Consider the following 27053-nt stretch of genomic DNA (forward strand, 5'->3'; position numbering starts at 1 on the left):
GCACGTATATCGCCTCCACTTTTGTACGCATAAGGCTTTTTCGCACCATCTTATACGTGAAACTTTCCACATATAAGCATCGCATAACGTGAAAGGTGATTCCGTTATACGTACAATCTGGTTTTCTGGGTTATTTCTTCTCAATATGTACTCCCAATGTAACACAACACACTTGAATTATACTTAAACTAGTTTTAACGGCTGTTAAAAATTTAAGGAAAATCATTTAGTGGTTTAGTAAGTAATTGATGCACGGAAATCATCATATATATCAAATCGTCTTTGAAAACGAATCAGGAGTTGTTCTAAATTTCCTTTATTATGCTAAGCAATGTCTTAAAGTAATGTATTTTAGCGCACCCTAAAGGCTGGCGCTCTTGGCGGGTGCCAACCTGGCCAACCGCACGCTACGGCACTGCATCCAAATAGCCGGTGGGCAATTCTTCGTCCTCCCATACCTTCTGAAGAACTCGGTCGATTGACTCACTCGTCCGGGATTCCGTTCTTCCCAGCAGCCATACAGTTATTCAGCTCGCTGATAGCCTTCATAACCTCTCCTATGGTCGGTGGGTCCACAGCTTAATCGTCATCATCAATGTGCATCCTGTTCCTCGCTACATTTCCATTTTCTCCGTTCAAAAATTGTTGAAAGTGCTCCTTCCACCTGGCAGCCACCACCATTTTATCGGTCAGCAAATTCCCTTCTCGATCACTGCACATGGCGGGCACTGGTTCGTTATTGTGCCGCGCATTATTGATCGTTGCATAGAATCTCCGCATATCGTTCCGGTTCATGCTATCTCGAGCTTAAGCTACCACACTTTCTTCGTGCTGCCTTTTCTTTCTGCAGTGGATTTGTTTTTCTTCGGCTCCCGCTGCTCTGTACCGCTCTCTGTTCTGGTTGGGTACCGGCCACAAGCTTACGGCTTCTGGCGATATTCTTCATGTCTGTCACTCTTTGGCACTCTCCATCGAACCAGTCGTTTCGTCTTCGTCGTTGACCAGTGCCAATCACTTCCCGCGCCGTTGTTGTCGTGGATAGGGTCCCACAGGCTGTCGACATCTCCAACTACGTTGATTCTTCCCAACTGCTCGTCTAGCAGCTGATGGTACTGTGCAGCTACCCCATCATTCAATATCGACTGGCGCAACGTTTTATTTGTTGTGGAACTTATGACGCTGGATAACCGCGCCCGAATTTGAGCTACAACCTCGGAAGGTTCTGACATCCATGACATCTATCAAATGTCGCCCATCAACCATCACGTGGTCTATTTGGGAGCAAGCATCGCCACTCGGGTATTGCCAGGTGTGTTTGCGGATATTCTTTCGTGCGAAATTTACTAGCAGCAGCAGCGAAGGTTACTAGCCGCAGGCCATTATCGTTGGTAACGGGATGAAGGCTTTCCGTTGCAATGATGGGTCGGAAGAAATCTTTTTTCCCGATCTGCGCATTTGCGTCGCCGATGACTATCTTGACATCTTGTTTTGGGCACTCTCCGTAGGCCTTATCCAGGCTCTCATAGAACTCATCCTTCATGTCATCGGGTTTATCGTTCGTTGGCGCATATATGTTGATCAAGCTGTAGTTGAAGAACTTGCCCCTTCATTCTCAACACACAGATTCGGTCGCTTACCGGTTCCCATCGAATAATTCGCTTCATCTGCTTCTCAATCACTATAAAGCCAACTCCACGTTCTGCTCTGTCGCCACCGCTGTAGTAGATGTGGTACTTGAATGAAGTGTTGGCAATGGGGTCCACCGCTTGGAATTCACGTTCTTCGGTTCTCGGCCAGCGTATTTCCTGGGTAGCTGCTACGTTCACGCTGACATTTCGTAGTTCACGAGCCAGGAGCGTAACACGCGCGGGTTCATTCAAAGTTCTCACGTTCCAAAATCCAACTTTCCTATTGTTGTTCTTTATTCGTGGCCAGGTCTGTTGCCGTAAAATCGATCCGTTTGCTCTACTTTTGCCTTCCTTGGTTGGTGAAGAGTCTTCGATAGGCCACCTAACCAGGGTTGCGCTACCTACATCGTGCTAGAGGGGCTGCCTCCTCGGTGCTGACACGATACAGAATTGTCCGTTTGTTCTTTACATGATGACCACGGGCATAGCCATCACAAACATCCACCTTTATCAGGGCTTTGGACCTCTAGCTCTGGTTCTCAATAGTTTAGAAGCTGTACTGTTAGGAACAACAGGACGTAACGAAAGGGTGGCTTTATGGGTTGACCATAGATACGTGGACATGTAGCTGTTCGGTGTTGAAGTTGGTGTAGAATATGCCATTTTGTTTCCCTTATCCGACTTCAGAACGCACTACTCCGGGTGTTCTGCAGAAAACCTTTTTGTAACCCGGGTTGCATTTTCACTGAACCAAAGAAGCGGAGTATTCGTGATTGCTGGTTGTGAACTTGAGAGAAAGTTTTGTATGCACGCTCCAACGAGGCATCTGTTCCGATCAATCCCGAATTTTGGTCTCATGCTAAGGAGGGAAGAATCTCTAGAAGTATTGACGCCACTTGCATTGAGGAGCCCTTTTTCCTTAAGTTAGGGGATTGTTTCCTTGTACGGATCGTTGACGTTGAGTAGGTGATAATAGAGTCAACTCCCCCTTACTAGATATTTGTACCTCGAAATCGAGAACTGTGCTAAGTAGGTTTCCATGGCTACTTCGATGGTTCCTTGGATCACATTTGCACTGGTTTAGTGTTCTATAAATTGATATCTTCCAAACTCGATGATCCTTTCAATATCGAGTTATGGAGAGTTGACCATGGAATGAATCAAATCAATCGTAGAAAGACTTTCTAGAAGATCACAAGGACTATCAGGGTATTGAGAAACATCCTTTGAACCTCTTTTGAGTTTCGATTCAGATTTCAAATAAGTTTCAGAAATAACTGCTATGTGTATGTTATAAGCCGCTAGAAAATTTAACAGTTCGTCCTCTTTACCATTCGAAGGACGAGCGTTCATGTTGAAAACTAGTGGTCCCGACAAACTTCGTCTTGTCATCAAGTAGGCTGTTGAAAAGCGCTTTTGATCGTCCCATATAAAATGACAGTTTCGTTCGCGCTCGCTTTTTCAACTTTCCCGGTGAATATCCTGGGATTTTTATACACACAAACACGTCGAAACACTTGACGAACAAAACTGTGAAAGATTCATTCAAATCCGTTTACCCGTTCGTAAGCCATTTCGTGACATACAAACACCATTCCATTTTTATTTATATAGATAGATAGAAGATATATAGAAGATATTCAAATATAGATTTGAATCTATCAGAGAATCCAATCCAATCCAATCCAATAACAATTTTACTGATAAATTGCACACAAATTTGGATTGCTTCAACCATAAAAGTGGCTTTAAACAGCAGATCAATCATTTGATTCAACTGTTCAGTTTAAAAATCAGATTCAGAGGAAGACATGATACTGGAAGTAGGAGCATTTCCTGATGATTTTTTGTTGAGACTTTCCGAAAGATGGAGTTGAAATTATCTGCTGCCTACCTACCTTGAGCAACATGAATGCTGAACATTTGAAGGGATTAGAAGCAAAGTTGTATAAGTAACAAACACCTTATTTACAAAAAATCGGCTTCAACGTTTTTCATGAATTTTTCATACCATACAAATTCTGTTGGAGCCAAAAAATCCTATCTTCTACGAATTCTATCTTGTTTCGGGTTGAACAAAAAATCACCTTAAAATATCGTCGGAAAACAGTAGAATTTTTTAGTATGCTCAACTCAAAACCGACCAAAATGTCTCTTACGTTTAGGTCCCTCATTTATTTTTCTGGGACATCCTATTTCACACATGAAGACTAATTGCAAGCCGAAAAGGTTGCACCCTGGTCGATCGCTAAACCGGCTTTTGCCGGTTAGTCAGCTGTGATTTTTTTTTCGGCTCGTCAGTTGTTTGTTTCCATTTATCGTTGTCTCATTAGTTGGGCGACCGGTTTCTCGGGGTCTCCGGATGTTTGGAGGGACCATTCGGCTTTCAACCGGGCGCGATTCCAGTTCAGTGTCAAGGGTCAGTGCAATAAGCGGCGGCGAGGGTGTTGCTTTCACGCATGGTTTAGTTCGAGGGGTGGTTTTCGAATTGCTGCCGGTTGACATCAGAAGGTTGAAGTGGCTTCGATTTGGGACGTGGTTATGATAAATTAGTGATGGTTCGTATTTTTGCGAAACTGTCTGACGGTCAATGACACAGAATTTTAAAACCAGCTGATTACCTGGATAGCCGTCAAACAGCTTTGTATCATGTGATTTGTTGAAAAGTTTTCTACTGCCTATGCGTCATCAGATCTTTTGAATATGCAAATCCAATTTTAACATTCACGAAGGTCAAGCTTTGCTCAGCAGTGAATCCCCTGACTGCTTTGCTTGTAAAAAAACGAAAACCTTTGTATATTTTTGCATATGTTTACCAGTTTTACTATAAATAAAACGTCAGACATTCATGTTCAAAGCCCAAGTAATAAACTAACTCTTGCACTTAAATGTTTGAGAAGAAGTTCGCGATCTTTCAGAGTTTCCGGCTAAACGCGACAGTCTCCTTTCTTCGCCAATGGAGTTCAAGATCTCATGCCTAAATCCTCCAAATTCGGAACAACTGATCACGATAGGTGGCACTCTTTGTTTCCTCACTTGAATCAAAGAGCCTGGGCTAGAGGCTGCTTCGATTCGATGTTCGGAAAATTTGTCAAGCGCATCAATTTGATTGCTCGTTTCGATGAAATTATCAACATTAACCATTTCACCTTTGGAAGCCAGTGTGCATTCCGGACATTTTGAAACCCCACTTTTTTGGAAGGAAGTTTTGAATTCAGAGATTCACCCTTCCTTGCAACAATGTCTAGTAAATAAACGAAAGAGGGATCACTTCTTCTTCCAAGAGGTTTTTTTCCAAGACGCAAGAAGCATTATCACTGATATCTTTCACTAACGGGTCCAACGAAAAATCAAAGTCACGGGTCCAAACAAGGATTGAAAAGGGATCAAAAGTAGAAAAAATAGTACTGAAAAGTACTTTTTTGTAGCACTGAAAAGTACTGTTCATAGCACTTGCTTCGCTTGCTTGGGCTTCCGTTTTCTTTACTAGCGCTGCCTTTTCTGTGAAATTGCTTTGCATTTAACGTTTTGTGAACAATTCTATATAAACTCTTCTTCATTCTATTTCAGGAACACAAAATGTGGACGTCACCGTTATCTTGGACTCTTGTAGTATTATTTTCAATAGACTCTGTCCGTTCACTTGATCTACGTATGTAGACTATTGTATGCGTTTGAAAAATGTTATTATGCACTACCCAGAAGTATTTAATCGTTGAAATATTGAAATTTGAAGCATCTTGAAATGTATTGTAATTATTGATTATAGGATTCTGTCTATTATCGTTATTATGGTGTACCTACAAAATTTTATATACGCTTAGGTTAAGGAGATGTGACACCTTTCAAGATGCACAATTATCGATTCCAATCTTCAGTATTTTGTTGGGTTAAGTCCTATAGTTGATTAGCAAACTTAATGTATTGCTCGTAACACTGCATTAGGATCTTAACATTTTTCAAACGTATCTGATTTTTTTTATCCACAAAGTAACACTAAACAATGTTTCTTACATTCTGCCCTAGCCGAATACCTGCACGTATGCCACCGAGAAGACCCAAAGCTGACCGAATGTATGAAGGAATCCATCGAAACGTTACGGCCGTATCTGGCCCGAGGTATTCCAGAATTGGACATTCCTGCCATCGAACCAATCAACCTGGGTGACCTGATCGTAGCAGAAAGTGTACCCGGCCAGGGCATCAGCATTACCGCCAAGGACATCAAAGCCTACGGCCCGTCCAACTACCGACTGAAGAAGCTTAAGTGAATACCGATCTGAACCTCTTCCCGACAAGTTATTGCTGTGTGCACGATGATGCTTGTTGATCCTTCTTTCTCTATGATCTTTCAAAATCTAATTGAAATCGATTGATAATTATAATACATTGTGTTTATTTTTCAGTGTGGTCGAATACGGCAAAGTGTACACCTTCGAGCTGGAACTTCCTCACCTGTATGTCGAGGGCCGTTATGTAGTGGACGGCAGGATCCTGCTGTTGCCTGTGAAGGGCGCTGGAAAATTCAACGGAAACTTTAGTAACTATTATTTTTCTCTTCTATACACCTGGTTGTTCTTTACATGGACCGTTTTGTCCTATCATTCTTACCCTTAACATAACATTTATTTCCATGCCATACTAATGCTCCGGTCAAGCAGTTGTTCTGCAGTTCTATTCAAAATATAAAAATGATATATTAATTACAACACTAGGCATCACTGGTTTACATTTAACACTTGGTTCTTCTATGAAGTGTACTTAAAAAAATCATCTTTATATAGTAAAACCTTAATAATTGAGTTGATTTTAAAACTATTACAGTAAAATCCCAATTTTTTCAGCCCCATGCTGCATTTAGGGTTGACAAAATCGGGGAAAAAAAATTCTACTGGTTTCAAGGACTTCAACGGATTTTGTTTATATGAACATTGTTTTTTACTTCCATTTGCTATGTACCGTATGGCAAGGTAACATTGATCAGTTTCTTGGATAATCATTAAAAATTTAAAAACTTCAAAATTTCGGTATTTAGATGATTGTATAGATGTGTCCAAGACTTTATGCAAACAATATTGCCAGTACAGACGTGCTTACTATGATTAAAATATATATCAATTGTAGGTTGACAAAATCGGGAAGAAAGGATGCTTCAATCGGGGGTAGACAAACTCGGGTCAAAAAAGGTGCTAACATCGGGGGTAGATAAAATCAGTGGTAGACAAAATCGGGGACTGACAAAATCGGGTCATTACTGTATCAATATTTTGATCTTATTTGATTTGCCGTAGCAGCTCAGAATTTTTTTGAATGAACTGAATACATAACGTGAAAATATGCTTTTCAGCAGACTTAACCGCACTTACCTACCTTGACACCTTGATGGCTACCGCGTAGCGTCACGCCATTTCCGGGCGTATTGTAGTGCTCCATCTTTCGTCAGTCTGCCGTATTTTACACGCTTGATAATATTCGAATCTTTGTACACTTGATACAAGTCGTGATTCATGCGTCTGCACCACACAACATTTTAGATTTTCCAACCGAGTATTGTCCGCAGCACTTAACGCTCGAAAACACCGAGAGCTTTCTGGTCTGCCTCTTTCAACGTCCACGCTTCGTGCCTGTAGAGAGCCACCGGAAGAATCAATGTTTTATACAGGGCGAATTTTGTTTCCGTTTGCAAGCTGCGGGTCCTAAGCTGATTACGTTGTCCGTAAATGGCCCTATTGGTAACACGTCATTTCGCTTTGCGGAAAACATCGTTGTCACATGTCACAAGTGTTCCAAGGTAAACGAATTCTTCAACAACTTCAAACACATCCCCATCAAACACTATCTCAGCACCTACACCGCCAAGCCTGACTCTATCTCTACCTGCAACCATGTACTTCGTTTTGGTAGAATTAATGGTCAGGCCTATCCTCACTGTCTCTCTCTTCAGAGGCATGAATGTCTCTTCCACTGACCTGCGATCGATTCCAATTAGGTCTATATCGTCCGCAAAGCCAAGGAGCATGTGCGACCTTGTAATAATAGGGCCATTTCTCTGCACGCCAGATCTCCTAATAGCACCCTCGAGTGCAATGTTGAACAGTAAATTTGAAAGTGCGTCTCCCTGGTTCTGCCCGTCTAACGTCACGAACGAGGTTGACACTTCGTCTGCGATCCGACCACTTGATTTCGAACCATCTAGCGTAGCACGTATCAGTCTAATTAGTTTCGCCGGAAAACCATGTTCAGACATTATCTGGCACGGTTGTGCTACTTTTCCCCGAATGTCGGTTCCTCGAATGTTGTTTCCCCGAACGCCAGTTCCCCGAATGCCAGTTCCCCGAATATCCCGTTTCCTCGAATAGCCCACTTCCCCGAAAAGTTGTTGGCACACATATTTGACATAACTGAATACATTTCAGGAGGGTAAATGTACTGGTCATCTGATATGCACCCTTCTTTATTTGATTGACGGTTCTTACGAGTTTTACCGTCCTCAGCATTTTTGGCAACATATGTATAGTCGAGAATGACTAAATACCTCCTTCTTTTGATTGCTTACCATTCTTTCTAATTCACCATCCTGCCACTGAAAACTAGTATAGCACCTATCTGAACTGCTGCACTTTTCGGGAAAACGGGTCATTCGGGTAAACGGGGCATTCGGGGAACTGGCGTTCGGGGAACCGACATTTGGAGAAACGACATTCGGGAAAAGTATCACAATCATCTGGCACAGCTCATTTCTTTTCACTGAGTCGTACGCAGCCTTGAAATCAATAAACAGATGGTGAGTCTGCTAGTTATACTCCCGGAATTTATCTAGGACCATTCGCAAGCTAAACATTTGGTCCGTTGTCGAACGGATCTCACGAAAACCAGCTTGGTATTCGCCGACGAAGGACTCCTCGAGCGGTCTCAGTCTGTTAAACAGGATGCGTGACAGAATTTTGTACGCCGAATTCAGCAGGGCAATTCCTCTGTAATTGTCACACTCCAGTCTGTGCCCTTTCTTGTAGATAGAGCGTATGAGGCCATCCAACCAGCCGGTGGGCAATTCTTCGTCCTCCCATACCTTGAGAAGTATTCGGTGGACCGACTGATAAAGCTGCTCACTTCCGTGCTTAAGAAGCTCGATCGGGATCTTGTCCTTCCCAGCAGCCTTACAGTTTTTCAGCTCGCTGATAGCTTTATCCTATGGTCGGTGGGTCCACAGCTTGATCGTCAACATCAATGTTCATCCTGTTCCTCGCCACATTTCCATTTTCACCGTTCAACAATTGTTGAAAGTGCTTCTTCCACCTGGCAGCCACCGCCGTTTTATCGGTCAGCAAATTCCCTTCTCGATCATTGCGCATGGCGGCACTGGTACGGTATTGTGCCACGTACCATTGACCGTTGCATAGAATTTCCGCATATCATTCCGGTTCATGCTTTCTTGTGCTTCAACTACCATACTTTCTTCGTGCTGTCTATTCTTTCTGCGGTGGATTCGCTTTTCTTAAGCTCTCGCTGCCCTTTACCGCTCTCTGTTTTGTCGGGTTTCGGCCACAAGCATACGGCTTCTGGCGACATTCTTCATGTCTGTCACTCTCTGGCACTCTTCATCGAACCAGTTGTTTTGTCTTCGTCGTTGACCAGTGCCAATCACTTTCTGCGCCGTTGTTGTCACAGCTTCGTGGATAGGGTCCCACAGGCTGTCGACGTCTCCAGCAACGTTGATTCTTCCCAACTGCTTGTCTAGTTGCTGACGGTACTGCGCAGCTACCCCATCGGTCGACAAGCGTTGTATATTGAAGCGCAGCGTTCTGTCTGCTCTGGAATTCGTGACGCTGGATAACCGCGCCCGAATTTTAGCTACAACAAGATAATGATTCGAGTCGATATTAGGGCCTCGGAAGGTCCTGACATCTATGACATCTTAGAAATGTCGCCCATCAACCAGCACGTGGTATATTTTGGAGCATGCGTCGTTACTCAGGTGTGTTTGCGAAAATCTCCGGTATCACCGCGGAAACCACCTTCACCGCTTTGGTCGGTTATGATAGCAACCGGCGACTTTAATCAACAGATGCCTGATCTCTCTGTTTTGTGCCGACGAGGATTAAATAAACCGGATGTTTCCCGACTTGAGGCAGCAACAGCCGCATGAATATCAAAAAATAGTTTCTAATAGAAGTAGCGGTATCGTGACTGTTGGGTGGATGAAAGAATTTTGAATCTGTGGAGGGAAATATTTCGTCCAACAGGAAGAGGATTTACAGTATTGAGAATGCTAAGTTTAGGTTAGCAAACTAAGTTATTTGAGGTTAGTTTTGTTGGCGCTCCTGTTTGGGGCGCCCTGACCGGTATCATAGTCAGTTTGAGCGCGCACCTGATTTGACGTGAAATTCATTACGCTGATACCCATAGCGTTGAACCAACTGTGCCGCATCTCGAATTATTTTTCAAAATGTGGTGAGTATTCATGTTTTCAAAAATTCATAAGAAAATTAGGAGAGCATATAAACAAAATGTGAAAACGTTAATATTCATAAAAAAATGGTTGTCTTTTGAAGAAAAATGCAAAAACTGGGGGTTAGATCTGACGGAAATGGTCTATTATTGCGCAGAAAAATCTTTTCCCAGCAGTTTTTCGGTTATTGCTCAAAGAACTCTCTCTCCGGCAATGTTCATTTCAACTAGTGGTCGGAGAACTCTCTCTCTCCGACCATTTTTTCCCAATTTTTGCACGAAGACCTCTATCTCCAATTATACCTTTTTAACGGTACAGTCACCCCACAGTTATGCATCAACTAAGGATCATTATTCAGAACAAAGTATGCTTAAAATCATGTTGACGCTGTACAAATCAAAATTACCTTCCTGACACTGCAGAATATAGTTGGTTTTGAGAATACACCTCAAAATACCCGGTTATTTACGAAAAAGTGTCGATTTCGATAGAAATTGTAAACGATGTTCACCCCACAGATGTGGATCAGTGGGAGAGGAGGATCCATATTATGGATCAAAACACTATAACAGCAATTTATCTACGGGGTAAACGAATGGTGTGTTGGTGAAAGCATACGTTTGGCGTTTCTTTCGGAATCGTCTTATCTTTAATTCGATTTTGATTGATTGATTTTTACGATGATTTCAATGATTGGAATTTATATGTAATAAGTACGTAGAGGACGTTCCTGGAGAAACTTTTCAACCCTTAAAAACCCGAGACGAACCTTGAATTTTCAAATGGCCACAATTCGGGGACCAGTAGATCAAATCATTTGAAATAAAGTTTGAAGTGAATGCGATTAGTTAGTCTTACAATCCTTGGGTAAGACATCCTCCTGACCCCGGGATTCTAGGTAACGGAAGAAGCGTGGACTCGACGGGTCTAAAATTGGCCTCAAACGGATATCTCAACATCCAAATTAGCTAGGAGGTTGGTGTCTTGGGCAAATCTGTTCGTCGGATTAAGGAGTATCTGGCGGTTAAGAGTCTGATTGGAAATTCATCCGCTGAGTGGAACTAGTATCAAATAATCTTCAATTTTTTTTATTCTTTCTGATTATTTTACAATTTTACAAGTGCACGGAGTGCCCACTTGGCCGCTATTGTGCCGAGTGTCATAGTGTTCCTGTAGCTATACACTGATCAGAACCTATTTTTAAAATATCTCTTACTTCTACTACGAGAAGATAGGAGGAAGATCACTGCTGTTGCGCTGTTGGTCCAATCCGTTGTCCATATAACCATAGTCCATTGTTGTGCCGTAGGTCTTCTTCCAATGCTTCCATGTCGTTTGTGGCTTATTGCCTACGAAGAGGGTCAGTGTATCGCAGACACCATTCGATACTGTCGAAGGATGGATGTGCTCTCCAATGCACGATCCTCCGTGAGGCGTCTTCTAGACGAGATTTTTTGTGGGGAGCTGGGAATCGAACCCATGGCCATCTGCTTATAAAGCGAAAGTGTAACCTTATCAGCTAGAAGATTGGTGCCTTTGGCAAAGATATTCAGCAAATTGAGGTATATCTGGTGATGAAAAATCTTATTGAGAATTTATTCGCTAGATGACGCTAGCAACAAATTCATTTCAATTGTCTGTTTCTTAAGACCCTTATCAGCTAGAATTGTGGTGTCTTCGGCAAAGCTGTTCAGCAGATCAAGGACTTACTGTTGGCTAAGAGTCTGATTGGGAATTCATCCGCTAGATGGCGCTAGTAAAAATAAATCTTCTCCACCTTAAGGTGTCTTTGGCAAAGATATTCAGCTGATTTAGGGTTATGTGGAGGTGAAAAATATTGGTGCCAATGTATGCCAGATCAAACAGTTATGGCCATGTCATGGCCTTAGGCTGACGACTTAGAAACGCTGATTCAATCAGAAATAACTGCTTAAACTCTGATTGGACACATGACCGTAGCAAATCAAAAGCAATATGCATCAGTATTGTTGCTCAAGACGTGGTGCTAGCAACAAATTTTCCTCTATCTTTTGTACCTCAAGATTCTTATCTGCTGTTCAAGGGCTATCTGGCCATAAAAAGTCTGATTGAGAATGCGATAGCTAGGCAATACTATTTAAAAAATCTTCAATTTTCAGTACCTCGATATTTAGGAAAAAAAAAGGTTCCTGTCTAAGGGTGGAACCATATTGAGAAATAATCCGATAGATTTAGCTACAGTCAACTCTCCATAACTTTATAGTCATAGTCTTTATATTGAGTTATAGAACCATATAGAAAGTAGGCTTTCATGCCTTCTTTCATAGTATCTTTAAGCGCAGGTGCATTGATTGTGTGTTTTATTATGTATGTGGCACATTTCATATCTGTTTGAATAAAGCATTGGTAATAGTTTCTGGTTGGCCATACATTGGCGCAAATATTTTTCTACTGAAAATATTAGCTTAAGATACCAACATTCTAGCTGATAAGGATCTTCAGATAGATGAGATTGAAGATTTATTTTTATGAGAGCCGCCTAGCGGATGAATTCACCTCCAGATAGCCCTTTATCTGCTGAACAGCTGTGCCAAATACAATAACCCTTTAGTTATCATTATCAACTTTAGATATATTTAGATTGAAGAAAATGTGTTAGTAGTTCTACCTAGCGGATAATTTCTCATTCAGACTTTACTGCCTGATAGCCCTTATTCCGCTTAACAGTTTTGCCCAAGACACCAACCTTCTCAATATTAAGGATCTTGAGAAATAGACAATTAAATAAAATTTGTCAATAGCGCCAACTAGCGGATGAATTCTCAAATAGATTTTTGAGATCCAGTTAGCGCTCAATCTGCTGAATATCTTTACAGAAGGCACCAATCTCCTAGCTGATGAGGACCGAGGCAGAGAAGATTTGATATTTCTTGTTACTAGAGCCACTTAGCGGATGAATTTCCAATCAGACTGTTTACCACCAGATAGTCTTGATCAGCTTTGCCGAAGACACCAATCTTCTAGCTGATAAGGGTTTTTTTTAAGAAACGGACACGTTAATGTTTCCAGTGGGCATTTTGCCCTATGAAGCACCACACTTGACAATGGACTAGCATGCAACGCCCAGTGGCACAGTCCAAAAACATTCCTGACTAAAGTTTCCCGGTCTGAGGCGGGAATCGAACCCACACTCCTTAGCACGATGCTGCTAAATGCCTGGTGGCACTGGTTAGCCCACGTTTTTTTATTTTGAGATACAAATGATTGCGAAAAATTTGTCACTAGCACCACCTAGCGGATGAATTCTCGATCAGATTTTTCTTCGCCAGAGAGCCCTTGATCTGCCGAACAGCTTTGCCGAAGACACCAACCTTTTAGCCGATAAGGATTTTGGGATACAGATGGCTGAATAAAATATTTCACTAGCGCCACCTAGCGGGTAAATTCTCAAGCAGACTGTTCATCGCCAGATAGTCCTTGATATGCTGAATAACTTAGTCGAAGAATCCAACCTTCTAGCTGATTTGGATGTTAAGATATCCGTTTGAGGCCAATTTTGGACCGCTCGTGTCCACGCTTTTTCCGTTACCTAGAAAAGAGAGAGGGATCAGGAGAGGTGTCTCACCCAACGATTGTAAGACCAACTAATCGCATTTACTTCAAAATTTATTTCAATTGAATTGATCTACTGGTTCCCCAATTGTGGCCATTTGAAAACTCAAGGGTCATCTCGGGTTTTTAAGGGTTAAAATAATTTCTTGAGCATACTTTGGAGAAATTCTTCGAGATATATTTTTGAGCAATTTGGTTGACGTTCTCTGAGAAATTTTTTTTGTAAAATCAGAAACCTATAAAAACTTCAGGAAAAATCTGTTGAATAGTGACTACTAATCCCGGGCATGATTATCCGTGGGAATCCCAGACAAAATTCAAAGAAAACTGGTAAAAAAGCTCTCGAAGAAAGTACTGAAAAAGTTTGGAAATAATGCATTTAGAAATCCTCGGAGGAATCCTTTAAGAGCGCATGGTTCAATGCCACAAATATTCGTGAAATAATCATATTCCTCGTGAGTGCTTTGGAAGAAATCTTTAAGGATTTTTGTTTTTATATATGATACAAAATAGTATTTTTCGAAGTGAAATTAAATTTAAAAAATACTACATATACAATACAATATACTAAACAAAATAACAGTTTCTGTTGATCAGTTAAGCAAAACGAATGCAAAAGTAAAGAGAATTAATGTCAACTATTTTCGTTGAACCCTTACAGCATATTGTTCTGTTCTACAATCATTATTTGATGAAATTTTAAAGAGTTCGTCGCTATCTCTGACAGCTTACCCCAGTTATACAGTCAGGTCTTCTATTAGATACATGGTTGGGGGGCGTAATAGAAATCTGCGTTATAGGAGACCCAGGGCTTATGGGGGTGTTGTTGAATATCTCGTATGCCAAAAGGGATAGCACAGTACTGTCCTCGGCGAAGTTTCAGTGCTAAGTACGATCTACCTCTAGAAGTTGAGGATCATCCTTTTAGTTGAGAACTTGGCCGGTAGGGGCGCTTTTTCTGATTTGCACTATATGAACCACGAAGGATAACAATAATCAAATTGTTTGCTCACTAGCGCCGCCTAGTGGCAAAATTTCGAAACTTTCGGCTCAAATAAGGTTAGACCTTGTGATACTGAGCAACTTTGCCAAAGACGCCAGCTTTCTAAGTGGTCAGGCTACTGAGCTATGCGCCAAACAAAAATTCTATGCTCACTAGCGCCACCTAGTGCCAAAATTTTGAAACTTTCGGCTCAAATAATGTTAGCCCTTGTGATACTGAGCAATTTTGCCGAAGATACCATCTTTCTAAGTGGTTAGGCTACTGAGCTATGCGCAAAACAAAAATTCCATGCCCACTAGCGTCGCCTGGTGGCGTAATTCCATATCAAAATGACCACCGCATGTCAGCCCTGGAGCTACTGAACAACTCCTGCGAAGACACCAAAACATTCCAAAACATCAGTATCTAGAGATATCATATTTTACAAAATTTTGCATTCTTATCCCTCATGGTTCATATAGGGCAAATCAGAAAAAGCGCCCCTACCGGCCAAGTTCTCAACTAAAAGGATGATCCTCAACTCCTAAAGGTAGATCGTACTTAGCACTGAAACTTCGCCGAAGACAGTACTGTGCTATCTCTTTTGGCATACGACATATTCAACAACACCCCCAAAGTGATGAAATCCCATAAGCTCTGGGTCTCCTATAACTTTCTGGTGTGTCTTATAGGAGTGAGGTAATAGGAGTGCACGTTATAGGAATGCGTTTAATAGGAGACCCGACTGTAATAGAAAATAATCCGATTTCGAGTGCCTTAGCGAAAATCTATTTTACAAATAAGGGCAATTTTTGTAATTGAAGTTAGAAATTTCCATATAATGTTAAACGCCTAGAGGTATGCAATAGCCTGCACAGTTGTTGTTATTTATTTGTTTCTGTTCGAAATATATTTTTTATATTCCAAAAACGTTTGATTTATATTGAATGCAATGTCAAAACGTGAATATCAATCGTTATCTCTTCAGAAATATTATTTTATACTTATTAATAACAATTCATGACAATTGAATATTTTGTAATACAGTGATCCCTCCCTTACTCGATATTCTATATCTCGATATTTCCCCTAACTGGATGGAATGCGCGATCCCTTCAATCATGCTTTGAAACCTCTGTAAGTCGATACCTCTCTAACTCGATGTTCCCTAACTCGATGCTATCTGTTTCAGTTTCCCAAGTAAGTTTACCTCTCTAACTCGATATTTTCATGCAAAGTTCTAAATGTTCACCAAATGTTAATAAATTTCATGAGTTTGATTATTATGATTAAATTGATAGTAAAATTAAGGTTTACTGTCGATTTCTGGGTGCTAAAATTTTTGATTTTTGCTGATCGGTAAAAAAGTGTTACATAGGTAAATGTGGTAAAATTGTATTGTTTTTCATGTGAAAATAACTATTCTGAATGTATTTTGTCAAAATGATAAAATGTATAAAATTTGAAAAATTTGTGTTCTGTATCTCGATACCTCCCTAACTCGATGGTCCCTTCAATATCGAGTAAGGGAGAGTTAACTGTATATAGCTTTTTGGAAAAAATTTGGGGTGGGTAATGTCTATTACATTACCGCGGGGTTGACGTAGAACTACGATGATTAATAATTTGATTTGTCATGTGTATGAGTTTGTAAGTGTACTAGTTTTGTGTTGTTATTGATCGGATGAAGTTTTCAGAAGTTAACTCTTTTTGGACTCATTTTGGTAGTCCTAAACAAAACCATTTGGCGTTCTGTGGTTCCGAGAACCAGTGTTATGTGTTCCAGGAATAATGCCAGATGATTGAATTTGTTTGTTTGGTCGTTGCTTCCTTGTGTTGCTTGGTTGGGTGATCGGTTTCTGGCTCCAGCTGTAGTTCGCCAAACTCCTCCAGTAGATTAGATGTTTGATAGCTCGGGTGCTTCGATTGTTAGAATCGATAGAATCGGTCCAGTGCTTTGGTATGTAGCAATATCCATTGCATGAGCATTTAGTATTTAACGCAGTTTGTCTCAAAGCGTCACTAATCGATGATTGCCTAAGCGCTGCAGCTCATTCCTTAAGTCAACCCTCTTGGGAGAATTGCTGCCTTTGGCGTGATGGAACTTGAAAAAATTGGTAGAGTTTGTCAAAAATAGTCCTTGCAGTGAAGTAACCCGCGACAAACCAACATACACCAATTGCTGATCCTGGCTTTTGTCATAGTCGTACACGACCTCGGGGAAAGTTCCACCTTGCGACTTATGAACAGTAAAAGCACAGGCACTAACCATCGGGAACTGAATGCGTTTGCATTTGATTATGCCGCACAGTTTGAAAGTTAAATAAAAATTCTCTATATTTTGAACTCTTATAACTGTTTGTTGGTTTAACGAAATTCCTTGAATGGCACCTCAATTGAAAGACAAGACATCAAAGGGTCATGTCGTTTACTTACTGAATCCCACATACCTGTCCAAATAGTTTAATTACTGTTTTAAAAGAGAACGTTGATTCAAGCAAATTTATAAATAGGGGTGCTAGAGAAAATTTGACGTCATTTGCTTCTCCGCTTGGATCGCATCTCAGCAGGCAAAAGATCGTCTGGCTCTGACCGGGCGTGCTTCTCAGGCACAGACATCGATAGCGAAGGACCTCCCCGTTTGTCTTGCTTCGCTCAAATCAAACTGTCGAGCGAGCGAGAGAAGATGCCGTCCGAAGCCAAAGCCATCAGCGCTGCCACCGCCAAGAAAAAGAAGAAGAAGAAGAAGAGGAAGCAGTTCACAGGAAAATTTGCGGTCGAACTGTGAACACGGTTGGGCAAGTCATTCTCGCTTTGTGCTTCACCGCTTGTTTGCGTTCACCCAGCCAGATTTAAAAGAGAAATATTTCCGACTTTATATATGACTTCTAATATTCCTAAATCAATTTCACAGCTTCATACAAAATTTCATTTGTCATGAATAATTTATGACTAAACATTTTGAGACTGTAATCGCGGACGCTGCTGCAGTGCCGTCGGGGTGAGTGCTCAACATTCCACAACAATCGTAAAATAGAGTGGCTTTTCCAACAGCGTCTTTGATTTTCCATGTTTTATGGGAAGACTTTGATTAGCAAAATTATCACATGTAACAAAATTGCGACATATTGCATTTGAAAAGATATTCTCATTGAACAATTGTAATAATTTTGGATCAGAAATTTACCTTCATAATAAAGAAAACTATTGATTATCAATAGCTCGTATTGATTATTTAGTTAATGTCAACCCTTCCAGCAATTCATGTTCGACCAATTTCTCACGCATTAGCATTCTCCGCAATTTTCAAGTAATTCCAAGCCCAACACATTATTGGCACATACCCATTTCCCAGATTGGTCGATCAGAAAGCGAAGAGCACAAAAGGGAGGAGCATCATCTTCTATTCTGAGGTTATAAAACATGCTTCCTTCTTCGGATTCAGTATCATTCCAATTCCGCTTTTGAGCTGTTAAGAGCTCCTCCGAACTTGCTCAGCGAGAAGTACCTCGCTGCTAGAAATCTGCTGAGCTGTTAATCTTCAAGCTGCCAATCCAGCATCTGGTTTGTGAAATCGCTCAAGATTTCTAGGTTGACCGATCCGCGCTTCTAGATTTCGACTCGTGGTCACAGCATCCAAGCTCAATTGGCCCTTTTCAGGGCCAACATACTTTCATAGAAGGGTTTATTGGATGATATTTACTGATTTATCTATAATGATCTAAATATCGCGGTATACTACAATTTGGTTCACATAATTTACCCCACAAAATAACATGAATTTGAGAATTTACCGCTGCAGCGCCGTCGGACCGTAATAACATCATACTACTCAGCATTGTATGATATTTCTAACAGCATCGTTGATTTATCATATAATAGGGGAACACTTCCTAAATTCTCGAGTATGGAAATTGGAAAATGTATTAAAATTGCGACAATTGTAATGAGCAACTATTGATCTGATTTTTTTCTACATGTTAGTCTATTGCAAATGTCATAGTATATAAATCAGAACACATTGAACATTGATCAGAAATATTTAAAATTTGCACAAAACCAAAACATGCGTGATTTTAATTTATTGTAAGCTACTAAAATAATGTTGATATTTTTACTGTCCATACGAACGCGCATGTGAATTTTCCATGATATGTAAATCACTAACCAAGACATCAACTTCATGTATCTTATCCTAGATTGGTCAATCAGAAGAAGGCGAAGAATACGGAAGAAAGGAGCATCGTCTGCAATTCAAGTTATGTAAAACATACTATCTTCGACAGATTCGGTTCATTTAAGGGACGAATGACCTTCGGATTAAAATCCCTCTGTAACAACAACAGGATTCGGTTCATTTCATTTACACTTTCGAGCTAGTAAGAACTTCTCGTGATAAACACAGTATAGCTAGTAATATTTCTTAATGTGCTTACCACATACTTGCTATAATATCTTAATTCATCTCGTAGCATCATACAATATCTGATTTATCACGAATAATCGACAATACGACAATTTGAGGATGGTCCGAGAACGCAATAGACAACATGTAGAAAAATCAATTCAGATCAATTGTTGCTCATTACAATTGGTCAAGAAACAGTTTATACAGTATTTAAAATCGGTCGCAATTTTAATACATTTCCCAATTTCCATACTCGAGAAATTTGGAAGCGGGGGCCATGACTGGTCCTGGCTGGAAATATTCGTGGGGAGAAACTCGACCCTTTGCTGCAGGAATTTCATTAACAACTCTTTGGCAAAGCATAAATTTTCCGAGGAAAGTTCTGCTAAAAGTGAACTTTTTCAAAACAACTCTTTTTGATTGGAACATTTATCAACAACTCTTTGTCAAGTAAAATCATCTTAAATAACTCTTTGCTCCATCGCCAAACCAAACCATTTCATTGAATTCATCAAGTACAAGAATATGAATGGTAAGGAGAGGCAGATGGTGTGTATTTCGCTGGCGTTAGTTTCCAACAGGTCGCCGGTTGGCGCTGACTACTAATCCGTCCACTGAATGTTTTTCAGTTGTTGCTTTCGCTTCGTTGCTCTCTGGTTCCGTTCGCTACTCGCACACTGCTGTGGCTTTCACGCGCTCTTCTTTGCTGCTCCGCTGCTTGATCCGTTCGTTATGCCGTTCGATTTGTGAATGAGCTGGGAGCAGAACAACCAGCGGTTTTATTTGCTCGAGCTCCGTTCACCGATGGCGAGTGGTGGGGCTCTCCCTTGATTGTTTCGTCACTCCGTTCGCTACTCGCACGCAATTGGTTATTGCTTTCGCGCTATTTTCGTTGATGGTGTGATTCTTCGCTGAGTAAAAAAACTGCAACTCTTTTGATTTTTCATGCAAAATGACCAACTTTGATAAACTATATCTCAGTTATTTATGGACCGATTTGAATGAAATTTTCACAGAATATCAGACATAACTTAAATTTTAACATATATTTTTGAGTGATTTTTCCAATCACACGTTGAAAAGCAGTAACGGTTTGACTTAAGTGAATTTTTTGACGTTTTTTTTATAATTGACATAACTAAACATATTGAAGGAAAAGCTTCATGGTATCTTCAGCAAAGTTGTAGATTTTTGAATAAGTTTGCTGAAGACAGTTTTTGTGTAAGGCTATCAGATTTTAAGATAAAAAGTTTTGAATTTTTCGTCGAAAATTACAGTTTAGTCAAACCGTTATTACCTATAAACTTGTGATTGGAAAAATAATTCAAAAATATATGTTAAAATTCAAGTTACATCTGATGTTCTGTGAATGCAAAAATGGAAACTTTGGCAAAGAAAGCTCTCAGTTAATAACTGTGGAAGTGTCATAAGAACACTAAGCTGAGAAGCAGGCTCTGTCCCAGTGAGGACGTTAATGCCAAGAAGAAGAAGAATAAGAAGATGTGGATAAGTTCTCAGTTTATTCGACAAACCAGCTAAATATTTCATGGGTGCACCACAGCAACAGGGTAGCGGATCACAGTGATTTAGTTGAAATCTGGAAACGTAGCTCAATCTTGAAATCTTGAGCGATTTCACAAACCAGATTCTGGATTAACAGCTCAGCAGGCTTCTAGCAGCGAGGTACTTCTCGCTAAGCAAGTTCGGAGGGGCTCTTACCAGCTCGAAAGCGGAAATGGAATGAAACTGACTCCCTCGAAGGCAGCATGTTTTATAACCTTGGAATAGCAGATGATGCTCCTCCCTTTTGTGCTCTTCGTTTTCTGATTGACCAATCCGGGAAAAGGGTATGTGCTAATAATGTGTTGGGCTTGGAATTACTTGAAAATTGTGGAGAATACTAATACGTGAGAAATTGGTCGAACATGAATTGTTGGAATGATTGGCATTCCCTAAATATTCAATACGAGCTATTGATAATCAATAGTTTTCTTTATTATGACGGTAAATTTCTGATCCATGGGTGCCAAAATTATTGCAATTGTTCAATGAGAATGTCTTATCAAAAGCATTCTTAATATGTCGCAATTTTGTTACATGGGATAATTTTCCTAATCAAAGTGTTCCCATAAAATATGGAACATAAAAGGCGCTGTTGGAAAAGCCACTCTGTATTACAATCGTTGTGAAATGTTGAGCACTCACCCCGACGGCATTGCAGCAGCGTCCGCGAGTACAATCTCAAATGGTTGAGTCATAAATCATTCATGACAAATGAAATTTTGTATGAAGCCGTGAAATTGATTTAGGAATATTAGAAGTTATAAATAAAGTCGGAAATATTTCTCTTTTAACTCTTTTCCACAAATTTGATGGCTCTGAAAAGAACCGATGGCTTTGTTAGCTTCGATGTTGTTACGGATAAATAACACTGCTCGGACCAGCAAAACTCAGGGGGCTTCTGGTATTTGCTCCTATCGGGATTGCTTCTTGACCACCAATGATGATTTCATCACGAGTCGAAATTTTGATGCGCGGGTCAACAGCTCCTCGGCCGATAATTTGCGGCGGCGATGACGATGGCTGGGTGAACGCAAACAAGCGGTGAACCACAAAGCGAGAATGACTCGCCTGACCGTGTTCACAGCTCGACCGCAAATTCACCTGTGGACTGCTTCCTCTTCTTCTTCTAGGCGGCGGCAGCGGTGATGGCTTTAGCTTCGGACGGCATCTTCTCTCGCTCGCTCGACAGTTTGATTTGAGCGAAGCAAGGCAAACGGGGTGGCCCTCGCTATCGATGTCTGTGCCTGAGAAGCACGCCCGGTCAGAGCAAGCCGATCTGTCGCCTGCTGAGATGCGAGCCAATCGGAGAGTGAAAAGCAAATGACGTCAAATTTTCTCTAGCCACCCCTATTTATAGATTTGCTTGAAATCAATGTTCTCTTTTAAAACAGTTATTAAACTATTTGAACAGGTATTTGGGATTCAGTAAGTAAACGACATGAAGCTTTGATGTCTTATCTTTCGATTGAGGTGCTAATCAAGAAATTTCGTTAAGCCAGCGAAAAGTTATAAACGTTTAAAATATTTCATGCCAGCGTAACGCTCTTGGTTTTGAAATTCCAATTTCACTCCTGTATAGAGAAGAAAGACGTACTTCTACGTCAAAATAATCGGGAAATGTTTTTCCCGGTGACCTTTTCAATATGTGCTAATGCAGTAATTTACGTGCGTAAATGTTAGAAGCATTTCAATTTTTCCAAAATTCTGACAATTAACAGCACTGTTTTTCATACATGTTTGAACTTGGAACACTTTTGTAGGTAGATTTTCCTATAGTTCTGTTATTCTATGAATAAATTCTAATCCACGTTGTCTATTAACGTTCTCCAATCAGCTGCAATAATGCAAAAAAAGTTCAGTTGTCGACTTTCATGTGTTTACATGGGTATCAAAGTTACCCCATAACTTAAAATCGACTTCCAATTATTTGAAAAATTATAGGTCCATTCAAAATGTTCCGTTATGAAATCTTTCGACTGCAATCGATAACTGATAAATTTTAAATTGAATGCAGACATATTCCAATTTTCTTCTAGAAACTATCAAAGTTACCCCGTTTTACGATACTATACTAGTCTACAGTAGCAGGATGGTGAACTAGAAAGAATGATAAGCAATCAAAAGAATATGGTATTTGGCCATTTCTGGCTAAACACACGTTGTAAAAAATGCTGATGTCGGTGAGACTCGGAAGAACCGCCAATAACATAGAAAGGATGCATATCAGATGACCACTGACCAGCTCGTTCACTACTCTAAATCTTTTCGGGGAAATGGGACATTTGGGGAACTGGCGTTTTTGAAAACGACATTCGGGGAAAAGTAGCAAACCCCTTAATTAATACGGAACTTTGTAAAAACATTTTTTTGTTTTTTTTTTTTCGAAAAATGTAGGTTATATGAAATTTTTTAAACGTGAATGAGGTAAATAAACTCTGCGCAAATCAAATCAGCCCTGTCGTCGTAAAACTTGAGCTTCTTAGTCGTCTCTTCTTGAGGGGAGGGCGTTGCAATAGCCCAGAGGGCGCTTCTACTCCCAGGCGTTAGTGATGTCGTCTCATAAGAAATATCAAAAATATTTAAATATACAAAAATCACAAATACCACAACTACTTCAATGTACATTCCAAACAAGCGAAACCCAATATGAATTTGTTCTGTAAATTTCCCATAACTTGTACGACTTCTTTGCATGTGTAAATGTTATAAAGAAAATGATGAAATTCAGAAGAAGTGTTTATTAACCAATTGAATTTAGTATAAATTATCTAATTATTCCCCAGATAAGAGGTTCAACAAATAACATGGAGCTGCAATGCTTTGTGAACTGAACTAAGAGCAGGACAAGCACCGTATCGAGAGTTCACTGTCTACAGTAAAAATTATTTAAAATTGTTAAGATTCACCCCACAGACAAAATAAAAAAAAACCTACTCGATTTTTTCTACAAGGACAGAGACAATTGTACAAGGACAGAGCCAAGTTTTTACCTTTTAATTTCAAAGGAATAATTGCGAAACGCTATTTATTGAACCGAAAATTCAATCGAATCGGCTTTATAGTTTTAACCTTTTATAAGGCTGCTACGTGACCGGTGTTATTTGATATTAATGTCGCTGCTATACTTTGTCAATCATTCTGTATTTTTAGACTTTCTCTGAAATTCATGAATCGATTTGTATGAAAAATCTTCCAAGACTTGACGTTTCATTAAATGACAAACAAAATATGGTACTCAAAACAGTGCGTAAATTCACATTTCTTTTTTTTTTATTCAAATGTCATAACGATATCTTACCATTTAAGTTTTCATGACATCATCATTTACGACCTTATTAAAAATATGATGAGTGACTGGATTTTTTCTTAACGGGTTTGTTCATAGATGTATCATGGAATTAAACTGATTTAAAATAGATCTTCTACCTGAAGCATAATATAATACCACGAAAAGTTGTTTAAATTGTGATAACTTGTTTGTTTTTCGATTTTTGGTACCATTTTTTTTTTCAAAAATCTCTTCCATTTTTAGAATATGTGTCAACTTTAAACATTGATCTTCTTCTTCCAGAGATATTAAAAAAATCCTTTGATTGACGCGTAGTCATAATCCACTTAAATATCTCAAAATTTATCTCATGTTCGGCATTTCATTTTTAAAACAATGTATTAGTGGAAGAATATTGTGAAAAATTTAAGCAAATTGATGCAAAAGTTTTCGAGCAATGACCATTTATGTTTCTGGTATGATTCTGCCCGTATGAAGCTCTTAAAAAGTCAAAAACATAATCATGTATTTATTTTATGTTTTTGGGGACAAGGCAATAGAAAATCAAAGTCTGACAGGGCACATAAATTCCAATATTTTTTACCTTTTGTACGCTCACAGTGCAATCGTAAAATTTAGAATATTCTGCATTTTTATATGACATCAGAATCAAGAACACCCTTATAATACTGAAAATGCCAAATATTTGCTACAAATCGTAGTTGCCGAGGAAAGTTTGACTTCAGTCACAATGGACCAATTCTCTCGTTGACGTTTTAGCGAATCCATGTTATTTACGTGAACACGCATGCGTGAAAAAAATTAAGAACAAGTCATAATATGTATTTTATGATAAAAAGCTAATAATAATAGAGAGTAAATATATTGCGCTTGTTAAACACAATTCATGTTTCAAGCATTGAGGTGTTGTACCTGCAAATGTGAAGTTATGTCCACAATTGTTTATACATGAGAAACCTACCTAGTAAATTCTCAAAAGTAGTTTCAATTTAAAAAAAAACGGACTATATTCGATGCAATATACTTTGTCATAGTTATTTAGCTTTAGCACTTTAAGGATATAAAAAATAGTAGAATATCCCAATTTATTGATTGTACTATGAGCATACAAAATGTCAACAAACTATTTAGGGTTAAAATACCAAACTTGACAAAAAATGGTTGAAATTGGTGAGCCCTGTGAGACCCGATTATTCTATTGCCATGCTGATGCTTTTGCTGATAAAAGAAGCAATGGACTACGAGGCCATGCAGTAAATATTACCAAGCATTTAGTCACATCGAGTCAAGAAGTGTGGGTTCGATTCCCGATTCAGTCCTGAAAACTTTTCGTCAGGAATGTATTTCAACTGTGTCACTGGGCGTTGCATGCTAGTCCGTTGTCTAGTGTGATACTTTTTTCAAAGGACAATTCGTCAACTGGTGGAAGCATAAACGTGTCGATATCTTAAAAAACACAGTATACTAAGTATGGCTGCCGAAAAGTGCCGATCCAGGAGAAACTTGACTATAAAAATGGTCGAAAATTATAAAAATTTCACCATAAATATTCTAGGTTAAGACTTTCAGTTTGTTATGCTCAAAAACGAATTTTATGTTTTCATCCAACACACTATAATCGGAACGAACTCATCATTACAATGAATGTATTGATTGGAATTCACAATACACTAATCACAATTGATCTAGACTGCATTGCTCATGCCCGCAAGAGCAGACGACAAAATTAAAGGACCAAACACCACTCATCACTTGATTTACATTAGTCACAAAGTAAAACAAATTGGTTATCTACAGGGCATTAAGATACACTTGATATTCGTTAAACATAGTTTAATTAATCCATTATTAAATTGTTTTTCAATTACTTTTTACAGGGCGTTAAGATCTACTTCAACTATGTAACCTAAGGTTAATGTTAATAAAGCTTGGAATTTTAAATTAATGTCTTACAGGCCGTTGAGATGTACCTGATATACATAGAGTTAGGTCAAATTCCTACAGGGCGTTGATATTACTAAGAATGTGCAATTGATGTTCTACGAGGCGGTAAGATAATTTATATGAGACAATATCAATTGCTTCAACGCATTAATACAGCTTGTCAATTGCTATTGATGTCATACAAAGCGTTAAGAAAACCTGATTTACATAGGATAAAAACAAATTAATGCAGGACGTTGATACAGCTAGGAAAATTTGATTAATTCCCAACAAAGCGTAAAAACGTAAAAAAGATCAATTTAGGAAAAAAAGTCAAATTATTCCAGGAAGTTGATAAAGTTTGATCGATTGATGTACGTGAAATAAGGCCAAATAACTCCAGGAAAAGTAAAATTATTCCAGGGCGTTGATACAACTTAGAATGTTCAATTGCTTGCAGGGCGTAAAGATGCAGCTGAACTAAGAATATGAGACAAGGTCAAGTTGATCCAGGGCGTCAATACAGCTTGGAATTTTTAATCGATACGGGGTATTAACGGGAACCTGATCTACGTAAGATACTGTCAAATTAGTCTAGGACGTTTATATATCTTGCCAATCTCTTTCGATGTCTTACAGGGCGTTAAGTTGCACCTGATTTACATGGGACAAGTTCAAATCATTTCAAGGCGTTGATACAGCTTGTAATATTCAATTGATGTCCTACAGGGCGTTGAGACGCACATGCTCAACATCAGATGAGGTCAAATTACTCTATAACGTTAAAAAGCTTGAATTTTCAATTAATGCCCAACGGGAGCGTTGAGACGCAACGCATATGTGTACCAAAGAAAAAGTAAAATTACTCCAGGTCATTGATACAGCTTGAAATTTTTATTTGAGATCCTACAGTGCGTTATCATGCACCTGATTGACATAGGTTCAGGTCAAATTACTCTAGTGCGTTGATAGAGCTTAGAGTTTATATTGGCACGTTTATTCACATAGGATGAGGTCTAGTGAATCCAGGGCGTGTATCAAACTTGAAATTTTTAAATGATGTCCTACAGGGCATTACAATGCAGCTGAACTATATGAGACAAGTTAAAATTACTCCAGGGCGTCGATACAACTTGGATTTTTTAAATTCGTAATTCAATCCAATTCAGGGCATTAAAATGCACGTAATCTACGTAAGAGAAGGTTAAATTAGTCTAGGG

The 27053-nt window shown here is 39.4% G+C and overlaps 1 protein-coding gene across 3 annotated transcripts in view; it reads left to right on the forward strand.

Moving 5' to 3' along the window:
* Nucleotides 1–27053, forward strand: part of LOC5577688 (circadian clock-controlled protein) — a 44488-nt gene that overhangs the window by 15988 nt on the left and 1447 nt on the right. The window contains exons 1-4 of one of the 3 annotated variants that reach the window (XM_021850534.1): nucleotides 3976–4047; nucleotides 5199–5280; nucleotides 5655–5895; nucleotides 6035–6168. In XM_021850534.1, coding sequence (XP_021706226.1) covers nucleotides 3991–4047; nucleotides 5199–5280; nucleotides 5655–5895; nucleotides 6035–6168 — 514 coding nt within the window. In that variant the 5' untranslated portion in view covers nucleotides 3976–3990. Of the gene's footprint in view, nucleotides 1–3975; nucleotides 4048–5196; nucleotides 5281–5654; nucleotides 5896–6034; nucleotides 6169–27053 lie in introns of those variants that run through there. The other 2 variants (XM_021850535.1, XM_021850536.1) reach the window with 2 other exon arrangements.

This window comes from Aedes aegypti, chromosome 3 (genome assembly GCF_002204515.2).
Source record: "Aedes aegypti strain LVP_AGWG chromosome 3, AaegL5.0 Primary Assembly, whole genome shotgun sequence".
Taxonomy (NCBI): Eukaryota; Metazoa; Arthropoda; class Insecta; order Diptera; family Culicidae; genus Aedes; species Aedes aegypti.